The sequence below is a fragment of the Nicotiana sylvestris genome, chromosome 2 (assembly GCF_000393655.2).
Source record: "Nicotiana sylvestris chromosome 2, ASM39365v2, whole genome shotgun sequence".
Classification (NCBI taxonomy): domain Eukaryota; kingdom Viridiplantae; phylum Streptophyta; class Magnoliopsida; order Solanales; family Solanaceae; genus Nicotiana; species Nicotiana sylvestris.
This window is the reverse complement of record NC_091058.1, coordinates 78,131,319-78,154,325: the sequence shown is the minus strand read 5'-3', so window position 1 is coordinate 78,154,325 and position 23,007 is coordinate 78,131,319. Positions and strand designations below refer to the sequence as shown.

General features: G+C 40.3%; 2 protein-coding genes across 2 annotated transcripts; both read left to right on the top strand.

Moving 5' to 3' along the window:
* Positions 1-9,267: 9,267 nt before the first annotated feature.
* Positions 9,268-10,273, top strand: LOC138885112 (uncharacterized). Its single transcript, XM_070166011.1, has 2 exons — positions 9,268-9,429; positions 9,653-10,273. The coding sequence occupies exons 1-2, from the start codon at positions 9,268-9,270 to the stop codon at positions 10,271-10,273; spliced, it is 783 nt and encodes a 260-aa protein (XP_070022112.1).
* A 2,724-nt stretch (positions 10,274-12,997) lies between these two features.
* On the top strand, positions 12,998-13,375 carry LOC138885111 (uncharacterized). Its single transcript, XM_070166010.1, has one exon. The coding sequence runs from the start codon at positions 12,998-13,000 to the stop codon at positions 13,373-13,375; it is 378 nt and encodes a 125-aa protein (XP_070022111.1).
* Positions 13,376-23,007: the final 9,632 nt, after the last annotated feature.

Genomic DNA, 23,007 nt, shown 5'->3' with positions numbered 1-23,007 from the left:
AGGGTGCCTAGTTTAGGTGGTTGGACGAGTATGAGGCGAGCTTTCAGAAGCTCAAGATAGCTTTGACTACGGCGCCGGTGTTGGTATTGCCTACAGGTTCATGGCCATATACAGTTTATTGTGACGCATCTCGTATTGGACTTGGTGCAGTATTGATGCAGGATGGCAAGGTCATTGCTTATGCTTCGCGACAGTTGAAGATTCAGGAGAAGAATTATCCAGTTCATGATTTGGAGGATGCCATTGTAGACATGTGATTTTTGACCCTCCCCGAGATTTAACCCATTTTAGCATTTAAATGTTTAGTTTAGGTCTAATCTAGTTATTTTAACTAGTTTTGACCCTTTTTCTTTATTTTATCAAAAATAAAAATTACAAAAATATTTCTTATTTTTAGTTACTGTTAGTTTATATACCTTTCGTAAAACTAAAAAAAATACAAAAAAATAGTACCTTATTTTTATTTTTGAAAATACCAAAAAAATAGGTTTGTTTTAATGATTAGTCTTATCTTAATAGTTATTTTACTTAAGTAGGATTATTTGGTAAATGAGGTCGTATTTTTTGTCTTATTCACAGAGAAAGAATGAAATTTGGCTCAAATAACTCATTTAAAGCCTAATTTTCGGACCTAGCCCATAATTCCGAGGTTCATACCCCTTAACCTAAAAAACTCTAATCTTTAAAAAGGCATCAGCCGTTTTTCTTTGGATAGGGACTAACATATACGAAAAATACAAGACCTAATACACAAGAGGAAAAAAAATCAGAAAAGACCTAAGGCAAAAAACCTTTCAGCCGTTCCTAAAAGGAACAAAAGACCTAGACCCTAGGCATCAGAAGATCCGTCGCAGAAGACATAGACCCCCCCCCCCCCCCACCGTTCTGCTTCTTCTTCAACCAAACAACGACCCCCCTGAACATTTTCCAGCTTCTGAAACAAAATCAAGAACGCCTAAAAAATCAGCCGCTGATAACACAAAAAAGGGACCCCATCCATTCTACTTTCTTCTTCAACAAAATACCTACCACTGTTCCTCTTCGTCTTCACAAATCAAACACCAGAAACGGCCAAACGGACACCAACCAGCGATCTCCTCCAACGACCTTCCTCTCTAACAAAACCTGTAACAACCAACGCCGGCCAGATCTCCTCAACATCACCATCTCCGGCGGACATAAACAAAAAAAAAACGAGCAACAAACACATACAAAGCACATCAAATCGACATCCAGCAACAACCATGAGATTTGCTCGAAATCGACCCCAATAACCAGTAAAAAGCAGCCACAAATAGCTCGTTTTCAGCCTGTTCGTTGTCAAGTTTCCGGCGAATTTGAGGTCCATGGAGTTTTGGCGAGGTTTTCAGGTTTAGTATGTCGATTCAAATTGAGGTTCCGGTTGCAGGTTCATCTGCTTGTTTAAAGATTTGTTGAGTGTTCTCTCCTTAATCAATATTTCAAAGAGTGTGCTGCAGTAGAGGTACATTTCTCGAACCTATATGTTATTTCATTTCGTTATTCATAGTTTGGTGAAGGATTTTTGGTATTCTGTTACGTTGGTTTGTTTGCATTTGCTGGCTTAGTTTCATTATTTGGTTAAGTGCCTTGATTCGTGATAGTGAATAGGATGAATTAATATTTCAACGCTACCTTGACTTATATAACTAAAAGTTTCGTAACTTATTAGGTATATGAAATGGTGAAGGAAACGACTTGAGTTGAAACTGATTTAGGCATTTGGTGCGCTATAGGGATATAATATGCTGTTGTTTTTTTAAGTTAGCCTTCATGTCTAGTTGATACTTATGTCACTATTTTCTTGAACTTGCTTGATAAAAATCATGGCTCAACCTAAGCTATTGTGTTGGTTAATTAGGAAAAGAATCTGGGTTTAAGTTGGTTTTAAATGTAAATGGTTTGTTGTGACAATCTTGCTTACAATTAGAAGCACACAGTGAGTTAGGCTTGGGTTTATAAAAATTGAAAGGTTCTGGTCGAGGGGATTAATTTGAAGTTAAAAGAAATTGAGTTATTTTTCTTATGGTTTTGTCTAATCGCGTTGTTAGAATGTATGTTTAGACCGACCACACCTGGGTAGGCAAACCTTTAGGCGCGTTTTGAATTTATTATCGTGATTATGGACATGTTCGTGTGACATGATTACGGTTTCTAAAATGAATATTCGTAGTTTGCTCTAGGCACGTTTAATGTATCACCGTGATTGTGTACACGTTCGCATGACACAATTACGATTCTAAAAACATAATTGGAGTATGCGTTCGCACAACTTCGATCAAATATTCTTAATAATAATAAAGCATTATTAATTGTGGACATGTTCGCATGACATGATTTTGACGTGCCAAACAAATGGGTACATGTACGCGTGACCCGTTTCAAGATAATTTCTTAATTAAAAAAGGCAAATGCACATAGGTTCTAAAATAAGTAATTAGACAATTTGATTAAACCAAGTATGATCAAAGCGACCGTGCTAGAACCACGGAACTCGGAAGTGCCTAACACCTTCTCCCGGGTTAACAGAATTCCTTACCCGAATTTCTGTGTTTCACAGACATTAATACAAAGCCAAATCTCCTCGATTCCGGATTTTAAACCGGTGAATTGGGACACCATAAATTATCCCAAGTGGAGACTCTGAATTTAAATAAATAACCGTTTCGATTATTGTCACTTTAATTAAAAAACTCCTATATACCCCTTCCGGGGGTAGTAAAAGGAGATGTGACAGCTCTGGCGACTCTGCTGGGGAGAAGAACCCAGAACTTTTGGTTCAGGGTTCAAGAATTTGAGCTTATTAATATGATTTTTACTTGGCTTTATTTATTGTTGATATTACTGTATTTTCTGAACCTTTTGTGCTAATTGATGTCTATTTACCGCTTTGATATTATTTGAATTGTATATAACTGTCTTCTTACGCCACCCCTCTAAGTCTTCTAAAAATGGCGCACACGTTCGCGTGGCCCGCTTTTTCTGTAGAAGTCATGCCAAATAGAACGAGGCTGGGCCAGCAACAAGGCCGGATAGACTTTCGTGCTCCTGGTATGTTGCCCCCTCTTCGACTTGAGTAGTCCGCTCGGGTAAGCCAGATCAATAACACAACCCCAAGGTTAAACTTAGAATAATATAACCTCATGACGGATCCCTAGTAGGCACGTTTGTTTGCATCATGTGCATTTGACTTTGGGGACTCAACACAGGGGTTGAGTCCATCTAGGACAGGTGTACCCAAAAATAAAAGATCATCCTGATGCATCCTATGTGCTACATGTTAAAATCTTCAAGGGTAAAAGGGTCATTTGGCGAATCAATGATAGTTGAGGACAAATGAAAAAAAAAGAGGGTGAAGTGTGAAAATAAATCAAGTAGGGCCCAGTTATATTTTCTTTCACATTTTTGTTAAGAAAAAGAAAATAAAAAATTCAAAAAAAAAGATTTTGCACTTTTTCATCATTTTCCGAAAATCAAAAAGGGGGAAAGGAAAATCTAAAAAGAGTTTATATGTTTCATTATTTTTCAAAAAAAAAAAAGACAAAAAAATATATTTTCTCTAAATCGGTTGTTTTTTTCTCGCCCGTATCCAATCTGCCCGAACTACGCATACCTGATTCTCGTCTTTCAGGGCGTGATATGTAGGCAACTCACATAGGGTTCGGTCTTCCTAGTAAATCTTAGGTTCTTGGCTTTCCGGGGTCTTAGCCAAATTTTGCACTTCTAGCCATCTTTAGGCTGCATAAGCCATTTTGCAAAAATAGCCTCAATCATATCTTGCATGTTGTCCAACAGGAAGTGTTATTGTCTCACATAATGTTCTAGGTCTTTAACTTTATTTGGTCTTAATTTTCTCATACATGTGTGGATCTACTTACCGGAGTTTGGGCATGACAGACGCCCTAGGACCATCCAGTCAGAGTCGCTCATTCAGGAGTTTGCTTAAGGAGATTTCTTTTATGAGTCTGTTGTAATTTTTATGTCATCTTTTACCTTCTAGTTTGTACAGTAATGTCGAGTCTTTTGTTATTGTATTTTCTATTTTGTATTTGGAAAAGTTGTTATAACTCAAAAATCCAAAAAAAAGAGATTTTGCGTTTTATATTTCCATTAGAAATTTTCTTTAGAATATTAATATCTAGAACTCAAAATAAAGAAAAATTTTCTTTTAGTACATTAAGACTAAAAATTCAAAATAAAATAAAATTCCTTTAGCACTTCTTTAAAAGTTTTCTTTAAGATATTAATTTGAAAATCCAAAAAAGATTTTCTTTTGAGGTTCCTCTTTGGGAAATATAAAATAAAGAAAAAACAAATTTTATTTTCACTAGAACTTTAAGACATTGTACATAGAAGAAACTAAAAAACGTATTTTATCTTTTGTTTATCTTTAGAATATCAAAAATTGAAATCCAAAATATTGTTTACCTTTTTCATTGCTTGTATCGAAATCTTTCTTCATGATATCAAGTGAAAATTCAAAATATTTTCTTTGGTTCGTTCTTTAGATTTTCTTCCTAAAACAAAAAGAATCAAAAAATATTTTTTTTTCTTCTAGGTTTTTTTCCTTAATAATTTCCCATAGAGTATTTGTTTCAAAAAAAAAAAAAAATATGCCCGTTAAGCTTGAGTTTGGAATAGGTTATAGAACACTAAGTCTAGAAAATTAAAAAAAAAAAGGATTTGCTTCTTTTTTTTCTCTTTTCTCATCAGAGTAGTCATTAAGGTAAAAAGAAAAGAAAAAAAAGAAAAAGATAATGAGAACATTACTTTGTTTACTTTATTCCCGTTCTTCCCGAACTATGCAAAGATCTGATTCATGCGGCGTCATGATACGTAGGCAACCTACATAGGGTTCGATCGAATCATTTTTTTTATTAAAAGAAAAAAGGAAAAAAGGAAAAAAAGAAAAGAAAGAATTAAAAGAAAAAAAAAGAAAAAAAAAAGAAAAAAATGAGAGGTGAAATTAGGGGATGTGAGAAATGAGAGGAAAGGAAAGAGTAATAATTAGAAGAAAAAAAAAGAAGAAAGAAAGTGAGCAAGCCAAGAAGTGCCAGAACAGAAAAGAAAGAGAAGATTGAAATGAACAAAATGGGATGATGCCAAGTGACCTTATGACCCTCGAAGTCATTCTTGAATCATTAATTGTTGCTAGATGCATTGCACGTAATGTGATATTTTTAGCTGTTAAATGCCCTAATGCTAACATGATGTCTTCATTTTGTTCCTCTTTGTTATCCTCATTATAGCAGAAGGGTGGTTGGTTTGTGGTTCTTAAACTGGTAACTCTTCCATACAACGCAAGGTCAAAGAGCAAGGTAGCCATGGCTAGCAAAGACTTGGGCACAAGAGTTGTTGACCCGTCGAGGGAGTTTGTGGAGTCGGAGTCTTAAACGAAAGGGGAGGTCCAAATGTTGAAACAACTGATGACAGAAATGTATCAGTCTTGGATTAGGGGGCATCCTCCACCTTCATTCCCTGCTAACTACACTGAAAACCATGCAAGTATCCCACCACCATCACAAATCTAGATTCCAACTGCTACTGATATCACTCACAACCTTTTCACACTCTACTAGCCTAAACCACCTCATATCCCTCTCATTTGGCCACTCATGCTCTTGTAGCTCCTCCTCCAGCTACTTTTCCTCGATCCTCTAACGAGACTGTATTCAAAGTCCCCAATGCCCAACACTATGCTCCAGAACCAACTTTCAAAGTCTCGGATCCATACTCTCACGCTCCTCATTTTGAGGCTCCTGGTGAAACTGAAAAGCCTGCTAAGATAGTGGAGCAAGATAAGATATGCAGGAAGGTGAAAATCTTAGAGTAGTCTTTAAGAAACATGCAAGGGATAGGGAGCCAGATGAGCGTGGCTTACAAAGATTTGTGCTTATTTTCTGACATCCAACTACCTGCTGGGTTTAAGATGCCAAAGTTTGATTTGTATGACGGACATGGAGATCCCGTGGCCCATTTGAGAGGCTACTGCAGTAAGATGAGAGGAGGCGGTGGGAAAGACAAATTATTGATGGCATATTTCAGTCAGAGTCTGAGTGGGGTAGCTCTGGAGTGGTACACCCGCCAAGACGCTAGCAGGTGGTACACATGGGATGATATGGCTCAGGCCTTTGCCCGGCACTTCCAGTACAATATAAAGATCGTCCCTGATCGCATGTCCCTCACCAAGATAGAAAAGAAGCCTAATTAAAGTTTTAGGGAATATGGGCTTGATGGAGAGAGCAAGCTGCCAGAGTCAATCCCCCGATGGAAGAAAAAGAGATGGTCGAGTACTTTCTTCAAGCTCAAGAGCCAACTTACTTTGGGCATTTGATCACGGCTGTGGGTAGGCCTTTTAATCATGTGGTAAAAATGGGAGAAATGGTAGAATATGGGCTGAAGTCTAGCAAGATCATGAGTTATTCTGCTTTAAAATCCACAACACAAGAAATTCAGAACGACACAGGAAGCTTGTTGGGTCAGAAGGAGCATGATGGTGTTGCCATGGTTGTCTCAGGATTAGGACATGGTTCAACGGGTCCGCCTCACCAATATACGCAACCTCAACCCCAACCCCAAACCTATCCCCGATCTCCACATAATTGATAATAGGTTAAATCTAGGTAATTTGGCGATTGTTTATGCTCCCACTTGATTATATTCCAATATCATAATATGGTTAATTGATGAAAACTAGGCTCTAATTGTGAATTGTATATATTGCAGGATGACGAGCCTAGGTGATGCCTTAAATAGTTGTGATTGAAACCATTTTGGAGCAAGAAAGACCCCTCAGACCTGAGTACGCTTGAAGACGAGGAACAGAAGTGATGAAACACAGAACTGGACATGCGCACCCAGGTGCGCGACCGCACTACTTTTAGCGCGTCCATGACAGAATCTCAGCCAATTAGCGCGGCCAGATGTGCGTCCAGGTGCGCGGTCGTGCTAGTCCAAAATCCGGGAAGAGTTATTTAGGGGCAGAATTGGAAATCTGGAGGAAAACTCACTTAACCTATATAAAGTCAAGCTCGCCCAAGGAAGAGAGTAGCGTTTTTTCATAGTCTAGTGCAAGAAATAGAGAGACAAGAGGCACGGAGGAGATTTGACCATCAAGTTCTTCTTTTCTTCTCTTGGTTTTTGCTATTTGGGATGAAATTGAATCTATTTGTGATGAACACTAGCATGAGTAGCTAAAACCCATTGTTCTAGGGTCATAGGTGAAACATGAATGTGGTTGTTTGAAGTTTAATTTGACAAAGTTGGTTTATCATATTGGGTTGTTTATTTAATTCTGCTTTTAATTATTTTGCTGAGTAGCTAACAGTAAAATACTATCTACGAATCTTTAGTTGAACTCGAAAGTGGGAACTTTAGATTGCATATAGAATTAAATAGAGCAAGTTCTTGAACCCAGGCCTCGGGGAACTGATTAGCAATTGGGATAGACATATACTCAATTGCCTTGCTTGGTTGAAATACAGGAATTGTAAATGCATTCTTGTTAATCTTAATTCCATAGACATATAGGCATTGAGTTAACTTGGATAGGCGAGTAAGAACTCGACAGATTCTTATAAGTAACATTAACCCTGTCAATCAACAGTCCAGGTAAATCGATTAGTCATTTTAAGTCAAGAACATAACACGATTGTTAACTAGCCTGTGACCCCAGAATATCCTCTCCTACTGTTTGTTACTCGAAATTGTTATTTGTTTGGTTTATTGCTCTAGTTAGATTATTGCTGGGTAGTTTAGGTAGTAAAACAATTACATCTCTATTTTGTGAAAAAAAACCTCTTGGATAGACAAATTAATTGAGTTTGAATTAGTCAACAGTTAATCATAAATCTTCGTGGGAACGATACTCTACTCTCTACTCTATTACTTGACGATCACGTGCACTTGCGTGAGTGTTTTTGGTCGTAACAAGTTTTTGGCGCCATTGCCGGGGACTTAGAAATTAGCTACTTGACTGAGTTGAGCTTTTATTATTTATTTATTCAAGTTTTAATTTTCAGTTCACTTTGTTTGTGCGAATACAGGTTTTCTTTTCTTGAATGCGAAGAAGTAGAAGCGCAAACAATCTCCTTCCTCTTGATCCCGAAATTGAATGAAAACTTCACAGATTGAGGAGGGAGGTGGACGATAGAACTAGAATTGAAAGAGAGTTGGACATCATAGTTCAACCACAGCCAATTGAGATGGCAGGTTATGAGGAACGCGCGGTGATTGAAGCCGCAAGGCCCAGTCTGGCTAATATGACTCAGGCTATTGTGAAGCCTGATATCACTGGGCACTTTGAGCTAAAACAATACATGGTGCAGCTGATCCAATCCACAGGGCTATTTGTGGGCTTACCTCATGAAGACCCGCAGAGGCACATTCAGAATTTCTTGGAAATTACGGACACTTACAATTATCTGAACGTTTCCAAGGACTATGTCAGGCTGACACTTTTCCCCTTTTCACTGATCGGGGAGGCTAAGGAGCGGTTGAATAAGGAGCCAACGAATTCAATCCGTACTTGGGATGATCTGGCAAGGAAATTCTTAATCAAGTTTTTCCCCACTAAGAAAATAAAGATATTGAGGAGTCAAATTCTTGTGTTTGAACAACGAGCTAGTGAGACACTTCGTCAAGCATGGGAAAGGTACAAGAAAATGCTCAGAGACTGTCCTCATCATTGCCAGACGGACGAGGTATTGGGTCACACTTTTGTTGAAGGGTTAGATGATGCTTCAAAGATGAATCTTGATTCATCTTGTGGGGGTAGTTGCATGGCCAGACCGTACAGTAAAATCCAAGTCTTGCTGAATAACTTCACTGCTAATGATAATAACTGGCAAGGTGATGGTGATTCACGAAAGGCAGTTAAGCAAAAATCAGCTGGGTTACTTGATCTCGACGAAGTGTCAGCCATGAGAGCCGATATTGCAAAGCTGGCCAATCAGATGACTAAGATGACAATGGCAGCCACAGACAATGCAACATGTACAACAAATGACTATTTGCTGCTAACTGTGTGGTGACAGTCATATGAGTGATATGTGCCCCACAAATCCAGAGTCCATCTATTATGTGGGGCAACAGAACAGAGGTCCACCGAATCAGCATGCACAATACGGGAATTATTTCAATCCAAATTGGAGCAATCATCCCAATTTCTCATGGGGTGGAAATCAGTAGAATCAGAATCAGCATAGACCCCAAGGGAGTTTCAATCAGCCTCAGAGACCACCCCAACAAATGGAAGAAAGTACCAATGATTTGCTAAAAAAGTTGTTGATTGACAATCAGCAACTCATGACCGACTTCAGAAATCTTGAGAGGCAAATGGGGGAGTTAGCAACAAATCAAAATACTAGACCTGTAGGCGCTCTCCCCAGTGATACAGAAAAGAACCCTCAAGTGAATGCAGTTACACTTAGAAACGGGAGGAAGTGCCAAAGAAAAAGAAAGACAAGCCCATACCTGAGGGAGAGTTGATCCCTAAAGTGACTCACGAGCCAAAGAATGTTGCTGAAATTCCAGAGCCAGTGGAGGCCCCAAGGCCACCACCACCTTTCCCCAGAGATTGCAGAAAAAGAATGATGATCGCATGTTCACAAAATTTCTCTCTATGTTGATCCAGGTTCAGTTGAATATCCCACTTGTTGATGTGCTTCATGAAATTCCAAAGTATGCTAAGTACATAAAAGATATAGTGGCTCATAAGAGAAGATTAACTGAATTTAAGACAGTGGCACTTACTGAGGAGTGCACTTCAAGGGTCCAAAATAAGCTCCCTCAAAAGCTTAAGGATCCTGGCAGCTTCACGATTCCTGTGCGCATTGGTAATATTGATGTGGGTCGTGCTCTTTGCGATTTGGGGGCGAGCATAAATCTGATGCCCCTGTCTTTGTTCAAACAATTAGGCCTGGGAGCTCCAAGGCCCACTACTGTGATGTTGCAGCTAGCTGATAGATCGATAGCACACCCTAAAGGGGTAATTGAAGATGTGTTGCTGCAGATTGGGAAATTCATCTTCCATGCTGATTTCATTATCCTCGATTATAAGGCTGATGAACTGGTTCCAATCATATTGGGGAGACCTCTCTTAGCTACTGGTGATGCAATTATCAAAGTGAGAGAAGGAAAAATGATTTTGCGGGTAGATGACGAGGAAGCAGTTTTTAATGTCTACAAAGCAATCCAACTTCCCCGCCACTATGAGGAGCTCTCAATGATATCTATTATTGAGGCTGATGAGTAGATTCATTATCCGAGTGTATATCTAGATGATTCTCTAGAGAAAGCACTTATGTTGCTTGATAGCCTGAGGGCTGATGAGGAGGTTGAGAATATGATGCACATCCTAGATACATCTTGTGCGTACATGCAAGGGATACACCCCTTTGAGCCTTTGAATAGGCCAGAGGGACCTCCTCCAAAGCCGTCATTTGAGGAAGCCCCAAAATTGGAGCTTAAACCTCTTCCACCTCACCTGCAATATGCTTATTTGGGTGACTCTAACACTTTACCCGTTATTGTTTCTTCTGACTTGTCTAAATTGCAGGAAGAAAAGTTGTTGAGAGTGCTACGTGAGCACAAGCGATCACTTGGGTGGACGATGTCTGACATTAAGGGCATTAGCCCAGCCTTTTGCATGCACAAAATCCTTATGGAGGACGGACATAAGCCCAGTGTAGAGCAACAACGCCGACTCAATCCAATCATGAAAGAGGTGGTAAGAAAAGAAGTGATTAAGTGGCTTAATGCAGGTATTGTATTTCCTATCTCAGACAGCAAATGGGTAAGCCCAGTTCAATGTGTACCCAAGAAAGGGGGATGACTGTAGTAGTTAATGAGAATAATGATTTAATCCCTACAAGAACTGTCACCTGGTGGAGAATTTGCATTGATTATAGAAAATTGAACAATGTCACCCGGAAGGATCACTTTCCCCTCCCCTTTATTGACCAAATGCTTGATAGATTAACTGGCCAGGAGTACTACTGCTTCTTAGATGGTTACTCGGGGTATAATCAGATTGCTATAGCCCTAAAGGACCAAGAGAAGACCACATTTACGTGTCCTTATGGCACGTATGCGTTCAAGAGAATGCCCTTCGGTCTTTGTAATGCACTTGCGACTTTTCAAAGGTGTACGATGGCCATTTTTACTGACATGGTTGAGAGGTTTGTGGAAGTGTTCATAGATGATTTTTCTGTGTTTGGATGTTCTTTTGATAACTGCTTAATGAACCTTGATAAGTACTTGTTAGGTGTGAAGAAACTAACTTGGTGTTAAACTGGGAAAAGTGCCATTTCATGGTACGTAAAGGTATAGTTTTGGGGCACAAGGTATCCAAAGATGGTTTGCAGGTGGACAAAGCAAAGGTGGAAGCGATTGAAAAAGTGCCCCCACCGATATCTGTCAAAGGCATTCGTAGTTTCTTGGGCCATGCAGGTTTTTATCATCGTTTCATTAAAGATTTCTCAAAAATTTCCTCTCCCTTGTGCAGGTTGCTTGAGAAGGATGTCGCCTTCAAATTTGATGCTGCATGTCTGAAGGTATTTGAGGAGCTGAAGGGAAGGTTGGTGACTGCACCAATCATAATTGCTTCGGATTGGGAGCAGCCATTTGAGTTGATGTGCAATGCGAGTGACTTGACTATTGGAGCTGTTTTGGGGCAAAGGAGAAATAAAATCTTCCACTCCATCTACTATGCGAGCAAAACTCTGAATCCAGCTCAGATGAACTACACAGTCATTGAAAAAGAGTTGCTTGCCGTGGTGTGGGCGTTTGACAAGTTCAGGTCATATCTAGTGGGGACCAAAGTCATCGTCTACACAGATCATTCAGCTATCAGATACCTATTTGAGAAGAAAGACGCCAAGCTGAGACTGATTCGGTGGGTCCTTCTCTTGCAAGAGTTTGACCTAGAGATCCGAGATCACAAAGGAACAGAGAATCAAGTGGCTGATCACTTGTCCAGATTAGAAAATCGGAACCATGTAGGTGAAGGGGGTGCAATCAAAGAAACATTCCCTGATGAGCAGTTATTGGCAATCACCTCAAGCACAACCCCGTGGTATGCAGATTATGTGAACTTTATTGCAAGCGGGGTGACACCACCAGAATTGACACCCGATAATAGAAGAAGGTTCCTGCATGATGTGAGGCTTTACATGTGGGATGAGCCATTATTATACAGGCTCTATGCAGATCAGTTGGTGCGAAGATGTGTTCCTGAGGAGGAGATGAATGCCATACTTCATAGTTGTCACGCCTCGCTATACGGAGGTCATCATGGTGGAGACATGACCACCCAGAAAGTGCTACAATCAAGTTTCTATTGGCCAAAATTATTTAGGGATGCACACACCTTTGTTAAAAAGTGTGACAGGTGCCAAAGAACCGGAACGATCACAAAAAAGCACGAGATGCCGCTGCAAAACATTCTGGTAGTGGAGCTTTTTGATGTTTGGGGAATTGACTTCATGGGACCGTTTCCGTACTCCAATGGTCATAGGTACATCTTGGTGGTAGTCGATTATGTGTCTAAGTGGGTGGAGGCCATTGGTATTCCCACTAATGATGCAAAGGTGGTGGTAAGCTTTGTTAAGAAGCACATCTTCACACGCTTTGGAACTCCCAGAGTGTTGATCAGTGATGGAGGAACGCATTTCTGCAACAAACTGCTGAATAATGTTCTTGCAAAGTACGGAGTCAAGCACAAAATTTCCACTGCCTATCACCCCCAGACGAGCGGTCAAGTGGAAGTGTCAAATAGAGAGGTAAAGCAGATTCTTGAGAAAACAGTGAGTGCAAATAGAAAAGACTAGGCAGGGAAGTTAGATGACGCATTGTGGGCATATCGAACTGCATACAAAACTCCCATAGGTACTTCTCCGTATAAGTTAGTTTATGGGAAGGCATGTCACTTGCCCGTCGAACTTGAACACAAGCCTATTGGGCAATTAAAAAGCTGAATATGAATGGGGACTTGGCTGGCGAGAAGAGGTTGCTGCAACTCAACGAGCTTGATGAGTTTCGTTTGCACGCATATGAAAATGCCAAATTGTATAAAGAGAAGACTAAGAGGTGGCATGACAAGCACATCCAACATCAAGAGTTTGAGACAGGGCAAGAAGTTCTTTTGTTCAATTCAAGGTTGAAGCTTTTCCCAGGAAAGCTTAAATCTCGTTGGTCAGGCCCTTTTGTTGTAGTAAGTGTGAAGCCTCATGGAGCTGTGGAGTTGCGGGATATGAGTTCAGCTGGTACTTTCTTGGTGAATGGTCAAAGGATAAAACATTACTGGGGTGGTGACTTTGCACGTCACAAGACCTCGGTGGACTTGACGGATGCTTGAGAACGTGTTGAGTCGTGCTGCGACGTTAAATCAGGCGCTAGATGGGAGGCAACCCATTGAATTGTTGTAACCGTCATGCCACGACATTAAATAAGACGCTGGTTGGGAGGCAACCCAACGATAGTAGTAGTGTTAATTTTGTGTTTTAGGAAGAGCTAACCAATGCAGGTGACAAAGGGCAGGTGCTAAGGCCATCGAACGGGGTAAGAACAGGTGAAAAGTTAAAGAAAAAAATCGCCCAGGTGCGCGCCCGCGCTACTGGACGCGCTAAACTGCAAAGTTTCTGCCTTGGCCGCGCACCTGATCGCGCTACTAGCGCGGCCGCGCTACCGGAGGCGCATCTAGGCACGCTAGTAGCTCTTGGGTTCTGTATTGGACGCGCTAAATCTAGCGCGCTCGCGCATCTGAGCGTGCTAGTTCCGGCGTTTTCAAGTGTATTTTCAGTTTTTTTTCATTTTTTTTATTTTGTTTATTCTTTAGACTCAATTACCCCTTTCCCCCATCTAATAAATGCCCCCCCCCGTACCTGAACCTTCCATTCAACAAAAGAAAACCCCTCCCCCATTCCAACTCAAACACAAACAAACCCTTCCTCCAAACACTCCCAAATCCCAAAACCAGCCGTCCCCCATCTCATGACCCCCCCCCCCCGAGTTCACTAGTATCTTCCCCATTCTCCTTCACCACAGGTATGAGACCTAGTTTCTTTCTTCCTTTTTATTTCTCTCTCTATTTTTTCAGATTTTTGGTTGTATTCTTATGCCTATGTTGTAGTAGTTGTACTTAGATTTTGTAGAGAAATTGGTGCAAGATGTTGTAGTGTTGGTGGATGATAAGTGTGGGGTGGAATCCCACTTGATATGTGATGTTGGTGAGTGTAAGTGGGTGATTCTTGTTCTAAAAAGTTTAAAAAGGGGTTGTGAAGGCCTAATGCCCACAATGTGTTTGTGGAAAGGTCCCAATGATCGTGATTATATAATTTATGACCCCTTATGCGTGTGAAGTCTGAGTAACCGTATTGAGTCACAAAATTTCTATTGGGCTGTGCTAATGTGTCTCCGTTTTCCAGGCATCATGACTCCATCTAGGAAACGACGCGCCATAGTTGCCTCGTCGAGCAGCCAGGCTGGTTCATCTAGGTCATGAGGGGCTGCACCTATACGCTCCTTTGATAGTTCCAAATTTGTTTCGGCCAATGCTCAGTCCCGCTTTGCGTAAAAGGCTCGTAAAAAGCCAATTCCGGAGAGAGGTATTCATGTCAGACAGCTCCAGAGACACTGCCCTCACATGTACGAGGAGTTGGTGAGGCGGGGGTTGCACACATTCATCAATGAGCCCGGTGAGGGCAATGCAATGGTTGTGCGGGAATTTTATGCGAATGTGGCGGAGCATGATAATGGAGTAGTCACGGTGCGCCGAAGGGCAGTGAATGCTTCTGTTGATGTGATACGAACGGCCTACCAACTGCCTCCACCTCCGGTTGGTTATGATGACTTCTATGAATACGGCCGCAACCCAACGAACGAAAAATGGGCGCGATTCTTTGAGACAATTTGTGCACCCGGGAAAGAAGTGGTCTGGATGGACTATGGGGAGAAGTTTCACTCCTCAGCACTCACCTTTGAAGGGAAGTGCTGGCTGTACCTCATAAACAACCGCTTGATTCCGTCTCATAATACTACAGAGGTCAATGGGCCCCGTGCTGATTTGGTGCTTTGTAAATGGTCACGACTTCGACGTGGCCAAAGTGATGCATGAAGAGATATTCGTCCACAACCAAGTCAAAAGGTATGGGTTCTTTTTCCCTTCTTTACTTACTCAACTATGCAGGGATGCTCAGGTGCCCGAAAATTAAGCTGTGGATGGGTTGGTGAAAAGGGAAGGCCAATTCCGTGCTGATAAGGTGACCACGGGCAAGGACTCGGGAGTAGTAGAGGAGGAGGCGAGCGGTGGCCGGTCTGCGAGTAGTAGCTCTGATGATTCTCATGAAGGAGAGGATGCTGAGGAGAACATGGGGACAACACCGCACGCTCAGGAGCAAAATGTGGCAGCAACAGGACCATCTGGGACGACAACATCTTCAGGAGCTGCCCGGGTGTCCCGTTTTACTGCGATGGAGGCAGAGATGGCTGGTTTGCGAACCTCCACAACTAATTTGGGCACTCGAGTAGACGCTGTAGCTGACCAACAAGTGAAGTCGGAAAAGAAATTCATGGGCTGGCTGCGAGCTCTGGGCCGTGCGTGCCACGTCAACCCAGACACCGTCTCCGACCAGGAGTGAGCCTTCGGGGAAGTTCTTTTACCTTACTACTCTTTCAAATTTTAAGCCATGGGGACATGTATTCATTTTTAAGTGTGGGGTGGGGATTCCTTCATTGTATGTATGTGATTGTATCAATTGACTGTTGGTTTTGTTTTGTTTCATTTTGCTTTGATAATTTTGATGCTGTTAAGTAGGAATCGTTAGTTTAAAATAGATATATGGCTCGTCCCGACGATGGATCCCTGTCGACGGGGTTCTTGAAGGACTGAGTCGAGACAAAAAAAAGACGTAGACTCCTCCTGATGATGGATCCTGTAGACAATTTTCTTGAGGGAAGTTAGTCTAGAGAAAACACCAAAAAGATTTTTTATTTTTTTCTTAGATAGTGTAGCAACTCCCCCTTGGTTTTTCTTTAGGCCACGGTTCTTTTCTAAGGGTTTAACTTGAACTGGGTATATGTAGTTTTCTTTTTATTTTGTAGACTAGGTTAATGGGCTACGAGCTAGAGAATCAAAAGAGAACCCATAGCGTTGACACACCTGAACACAATAGACCCTAAATGCTTAGTCTTATTTGTTGAATCTCACTAAAGTGCCTTAATTTTTATGTTTGTTGCTGAATTGAATGCTCGTAACGGAGTGTCTTGATGAGCTGATCTGGAATGAGTTTTATGCCATGTGTGGTGAGGTTTTTGTGTAGTCCATGTATTGTACTTGTGTCTAGAACTTGCCCGGTATGTGAGTTGAAGCGGAATTTTAGGTGATGCTCGGTTTGGAAAATGATTTTAGGCTTTCTTTGATCTTTTTGAGCTTAATTGCTTGTCACAAATAAAATTTGTCCCTAGTTAACCCTTTTGAGCCTATGGACTTTCGTTTGGCACCCGCATTACGAGCCTATACCCTTTTTGTTCTTAATTGATATTGTTTTGATCCTTTTACCTCTTAAAGAACTTTAATTGTGAGATGAGCGCTAAAAGAAGTAAGAAGGAACTAAGTGTGGGGTGGATTTTGAGTGGAACCAATAAAAGGAAGAAATGTGCACTTGTTTTGTAAACTAATACACCACTAGCGAAAATTGAGTGAAAAGAAAAAATAAACTGAAAAAAAAGAGAGAGGAATACATTGTGTCTTGTTCCAGCTAGTGGGTATGAATTAATATAGTGCTTAAAGAAGAAGGGAGTATTTGTAGGGTGATATTGTTTATGGAAGTGAAGTGGGTTGAAGAATTTGCACTAAAGTTGCTCATGTGATGTATTAAAGTGCTTAGGAGGGTTAGTGCATATTCCGAAATATATCCTACCCATCCCTTAGCCCACATTACAACCGGGAAAAAGTCCTAATTGATTTTGGGTCGAGCAAGCCTACATTAGTAAAGATTTACATTAAGGGCAAGCTTATGGTACCAATTGCATGCATGTGACTTCTTTATGAGGGTGAGTGATTTCTTTGATATATGTGAGCATATGATGCGAATGTGTGGATTGAATTCAATTTTCGTCGATGTGATTGTGAGGGCATATGATTTGTGACGGAAAAGCAAGTCTTGACTTCTGTGTAGAGTACGTTGAGGAAGTATGAATATTGTATGGCACTTGAAGAGTCGACTTTTGAGGCTAGGATTGTTCACTGCTAGGCGTAATGTATGTAAATTGTTCTGGGTGTAGGGCATTAGGGGAAATGGTTGAGTGAAGGAACCTTTAAAATGTATAGTTTGATTGCTCGAGAACTAGCAATGAAGTAAGTGTGGGGAGTTGATAATACGTTAAATCTAGGTAATTTTGCGATTGTTTATGCTCCCACTTGATTATATTCCAATATCATAATATGGTTAATTGATGAAAAATAGGCTCTAATTGTGAATTGTATATATTGCAGGATGAGGAGCCTAGGTGATGCCTTAAACAGTTGTGATTGGAACCATTTTGGAGCAAGAAAGACCCCTCATAGCTGAGTACGCTTGAAGACGAGGAACATAAGTGATGAAACACAGAACTGGACATGCGCGCCCAGGTGCACGATCACGCTACTTTTAGCGTGTCCATGACAGAATCTCAGTCAATTAGCATGGCCAGATGCGCGTCCAGGTGCGCGATCGCGCTAGTCCAAAATCCGGGAAGAGTTATTTAGGGGCAGAATTGGAAATCTGGAGGAAAACTCACTTAACCTATATAAAGTCAAGCTCGCCCAAGGAAGAGAGGAGAGTTTTTTCATAGTCTAGTGCAAGAAATAGAGAGACAAGAGGCAAGGAGGAGATTTGACCATCAAGTTCTTCTTTTCTTATCTTGGTTTTTGCTATTTGGGATGAAATTGAATCTATTTGTGATGAACACTAGCATGAGTAGCTAAAACTCATTGTTCTAGGGTCATAGGTGAAACATGAATGTGGTTGTTTGAAGTTTAATTTGACAAAGTTGGTTTATCATATTGGGTTGTTTATTTAATTCTGCTTTTAATTATTTTGCTGAGTAGCTAACAGTGAAATACTATCTACGAATCTTTAGTTGAACTCGAAAGTGAGAACTTTAGATTGCATATAGAATTAAATAGAGCAGATTTTTGAACCCGGGCCTCGGGGAACAGATTAGCAATTGGGATAGACATATACTCAATTGCCTTGTTTGGTTGAAATACAGGAATTGTAAATGTATTCTTGTTAATCTTAATTCCATAGACATATAGGCATTGAGTTAACTTGAATAGGCGAGTAAGAACTCGACAGATTCTTATGAGTAACATTAACCCTGTCAATCAACAGTCCAGGTACATCGATTAGTCATTTTAAGTCAAGAACATAACACGATTGTTAACTAGCCTGTGACCCTAGAATATCCTCTCCTACTGTTTGTTACTCGAAATTATTATTTTTTTGGTTAATTGCTCTAGTTAGATTATTGCTTGGTAGTTTAGGTAGTAAAACAATTACAACTCTATTTTTGTGAAAAAAAACCTCTTGGATAGACAAATTAATTGAGTTTGAATTAGTCAACAGTTAATCATAAGTCTTCGTGGGAATGATTCTCTACTCTCTACTCTATTACTTGATGATCACGTGCACTTGCGTGAGTGTTTTTGGTCGCAACAATAATCCACCTCAGTATTATCCTCCGAACAATGTCCGGTCATCTGTCCAACCATCGGGTCACTCCTTATGGTGAGTGCCAGCACCGCATAATGCACTCTTGCCTTCACAACATTTTCGAGCGCCCAACAACCCTAGAAAACATGGGCAGGGAGGGAAACAAAGGCAAAGAAATGCTTTCACGCCCATCGGAGAATCCTATACAAGCTTGTTTGAAAAGTTAAAGCATTCTGGCCTAATTGAGCCGCTCCTCGACTATACTCCAGACCCATATAGCATTGAAGATTGTCTCTCTTTGAAAAGGGAAATAGAAAGAATGATTCAAGAAGGGTTAATTGTGATCAATGACAGTGACAGGGAGAATGCGGATCCTCTTAAGAACTTGTGGACTAAAGTTGATGATATTGAAGTTGGTAATGGTCTTTGAAATATTGATGCGAAACTCAGTGGCTAAGATGCCGTGCTTGGTAATTGGAAAGACGCTCCATTTCTTGGTTAGCCGGAGAGGAGTTTTGGTGGTTTATTTTGTTGTCATTTCTGTTGCCCGGGTTATTTTCAGGGTTGTAATCCGGATATTGTCTTGTGACTCAAACCCTTCTATCCTTTTATTTTGCCTAGTTTGTTTAGTCGTAGTAGCTCGCTTAGTGTTGTCTGGTTTTGTTCCAGGGTTGTAACCCCAGCTTATTTTACTTGTTTTGTTGTTCAAACCCTTTCACCATCTATCTAATGCAATTTTCTGCTTTCTGTTATATCTAGTCAGTGTTTGTTTAGTTCTCTTTCCCTTTTATAGTTCCTTTCCTGCTGACTCTAGTGACATGACATGCACGCGTAATTCTCAGCCTGGTCATAAAAGTTAGTTCAGTCATGAAGCAATGAAACAATTTTGAAGATGATAGGGACATTTGAGGGAAATAAGTAAAGGCATTTTGAGATCACTTCAAGCTCGAATTGTGTGAAACTGGGGCAGATAAAACTTAAAGAAACACTATTGAAACACATCCCGCCGCATCAGGTTGAAGCTAAAGGCAAGTTTGCCCCAAATTGGCAGGGGCCATTCGTGGTAACAAGAGTGTTGTCCAATAGTGCTTTGTATTTAACAAATATAGAAGGTAAATATGTAGATATGACTATCAATTATGATGCAGTCAATAGATATTATGTATAATTTCTTTGGTTTGTATAATTGTTGTTTGTATTTGGCATGTTTTGAAAATTGGAATGAAAAAGGCATTTTATTCTGCTATCTAAATATTTTATCCTTTGTTACCCCTTTGAGCCTTATTTGTTTTCTTTCATACCCATCTTTTTAGAAGCGGTAGCAAAATTCAGAAGCACGGACACAAAAGGTAAATAAAGAAGAAGAAAAAGAAGAGAAAAGGGGAAAGAAAAAAATGGAAAAAGAGTAAAAAAAAGAAAAAAGGGAGAAAAAGAAAAATTAGAGAGAAAAGTACAAAAACAAAGCAATTCCTATGTCATGAACTGCGTTCGACCTGATTCCTTTTAAGGATACGTAGGCAGTCTCACGGTTCGGTCCCATCAAAATAAAATTTCAAAAGTCCCCAAGCAAAGAAACTGGGGCAGAAGTTGTGGGTGTTGTAAGAGATCTGATTCCAAAAGTTGTAATTTTGAGCCCTTTTAACTTGTTTTTGAGCCTTTATGATACCCTTTGTTTCTAATCCTATCCAAAAGCTACATTACGGTCCAAAGAAAGACCTTCCGATCAATCTTTGAGTAGTGCCAAGTCAAGCGAGTTAGAGGTATGATTCTCATCAGGGGCAACACTCCGTTCTACACAAGGAAAACAAAAAAATGAGGGAGTCTTATTGGTGAAAACCTTCACAGGCACCATAAGGCGACGATAAGTTGAGAGAAAGAACAAAATGAGAGAGGCTTGATGGTGAAAACCTTCACAGGCACCGTGAATCAGATGGGATAATCGGAGCATTGAAGCCCAATTTCACGACTCAGAGGTACAATAAGAGTTGAACATTGGATTTGCTTGACTGATTAGGCCACTTAATCAAAAGGTGCATGTCATGGTCATTAGAGTTGGTGTCCACATCTGATAAGTTTCTACTTTGTAATTTTCTTGCTAGGTATCATCTCTTTCCATTGTCCCTTACTCTGTTCCTTTTGTCTTGTTTACTTCCTTTTCTTGAGTCTGTTTGGTCAAAAAAAGTGAGAAATGACTTCAAAATTTTTCTACCATTTTTCCAATTGCGCAAAACGGAATCTGTCTTGCACATCAAAGTGGCATAAGTCAGGAAAGAACAACAGGCGCACTGAGTTGGCAACCATCAACGTGTTTTGGGATTCATGTAGAATATAAAGGTTCGATATAGGTCAATTCATGAGCAATGCAACAGATAAAGGATATTGGGTTTGAACGGATTAGAGGTATTTTATGTGATAAGGGTAATAGAGAAAGTGGTTAGTCAATAAACAGGAAAGGTATTTCAAGTTAAAATCAAGGTTATCATGGCAAGTGAAGGAGCAATCGCCCGCAAAGTCAAGGCCACAAACCAACCATCATATTTAAACTCACAAGTTTTCTTTGTCTGAAACAGGGATGAAAGCTATGTTCATATCAAAGCTTGGAAGCTTGAATTTTTCAGGTGTAATGCCCCAATTTTGCTTATGCAAAGGCTATTGAGAAGATCACACATCACCCCTAGGAGAAACACTTCCTAGTCTGGGTTTTCAAGTTATATTTTGTTGTAGGAGATGCACTTCCTAAATTGAGGTTTCACCCTTAAGAGACGCACTTCCTAGTTTGGGTCTTTAAGATTATATTCTTGTTTTAGGAGACGCACTTCATAAATTGAGATGTTTTACCATTAGGAGATGCACTTCCTAGTTTGGATCATATGAGTTTTAGTTACTGAAGTTTTCACCTCTAGGAGTCGCACTTCCTAGTCTTGGTCATTTAATTTCATCCCTAGGAGATGCACGTCCTAGTTGGAGTCATTAAAATTTTACCCGTTAGGAGACGCACTTCCTAGTAGGGGTCTTTCAGATTATACTTATTAGGAGACGCACTTCCTAGCTTTGGTCATTTAAATTCATCTCTAGGAGATGCACTTCCTAGCTTTGGTCATTTAAATTCATCTCTAGGAGACGCACTTCCTAGTTTAAGTCATTGAAGTTCCACCCCTAGGAGACGCACTTCCTAGTCTGGGTCTTTCATGTTATATTTTATTTTAGGAGACGCATTTCCTAAATTAAATTTCACCCCTAGGAGACACACTTCCTAGTCTAGGTCTTTCAGGATATACTTTTAGGAGATGCACTTTCTAAATTGAGATTCTACCACTAGGAGACGCACTTCCTAGTTTGGTTTATTCAAGTTCATTAGGAGACGCACTTCCTAGTTTGAGTCATTGAAGTTCTACCCCTAGGAGACGCACTTCCTAGTCTGGGTTTTTCAGGATATATTTCTGTTTTGGGAGACGCACTTCCTAAATTGAGAGTTCATTCATAGGAGACGCACTTCCTAGTTTGGTTTATTCAAGTTTCACCCCTAGGAGACGCACTTACTAGTTTGGTTCATTCAGGTTTTATTTTTAGCAGATGCATTTTCTAGTCAAAGTTTTTTGGTTTTACTCATAGGAGTCGCATATCCTAGTCTAGTCTTTAGTTTACTATCATCATTGCATCAATAGTATAAGTGGTTTACAATATTGCTAACAACTCACAAAACTTCATAGTGCAAAATGGGGCAGAAAATTCTGTTTGTTTTATTTGTTTTGATTGCAGGCACCCACATGGAAAAAGGGAACACAGAAAGTTTCAACAATCAGGCACCCACCTGGAGAACAAGGGAAAACAGTTCAAGTTTCAAGGGAAGCAGTTCCGAAGGAAGACAGTTCAAGTTCAGCAATCAGGCGCCCACATGGAGAACAAGGGAAGACAGTTCAAGTTTCAAGGAAAAGTAGTTTCGAAGGAAGGCAGTTCAAGTTCAGCAATCAGGTGCCCACCTAGAGAACAAGGGAAGAAAGTTCAAGTTTCAAGGGAAAGCAATTTTGAAGGAGGACAGTTCAAGTTCAGCAATCAGGCGCCCACTTGGAGAACAAGGGAAAACGGTTCAAGTTTCGAAAGAAGATAGTTCAAGTTTTGGCAATCAGGCACCCACCTGGAACACAAGGTAATTCACTTCAGAATGCAATTCAAGTCAGCAACAAAAGAAGCTCGCGGCAAGAATGTGAGTCAACAGTCCGAGATAATCAACGGAAGTTAGCCACAATCCAGAATAAAAAAAAAAGGCAAGAAGTGAATCCAAATGTAGAAGTGG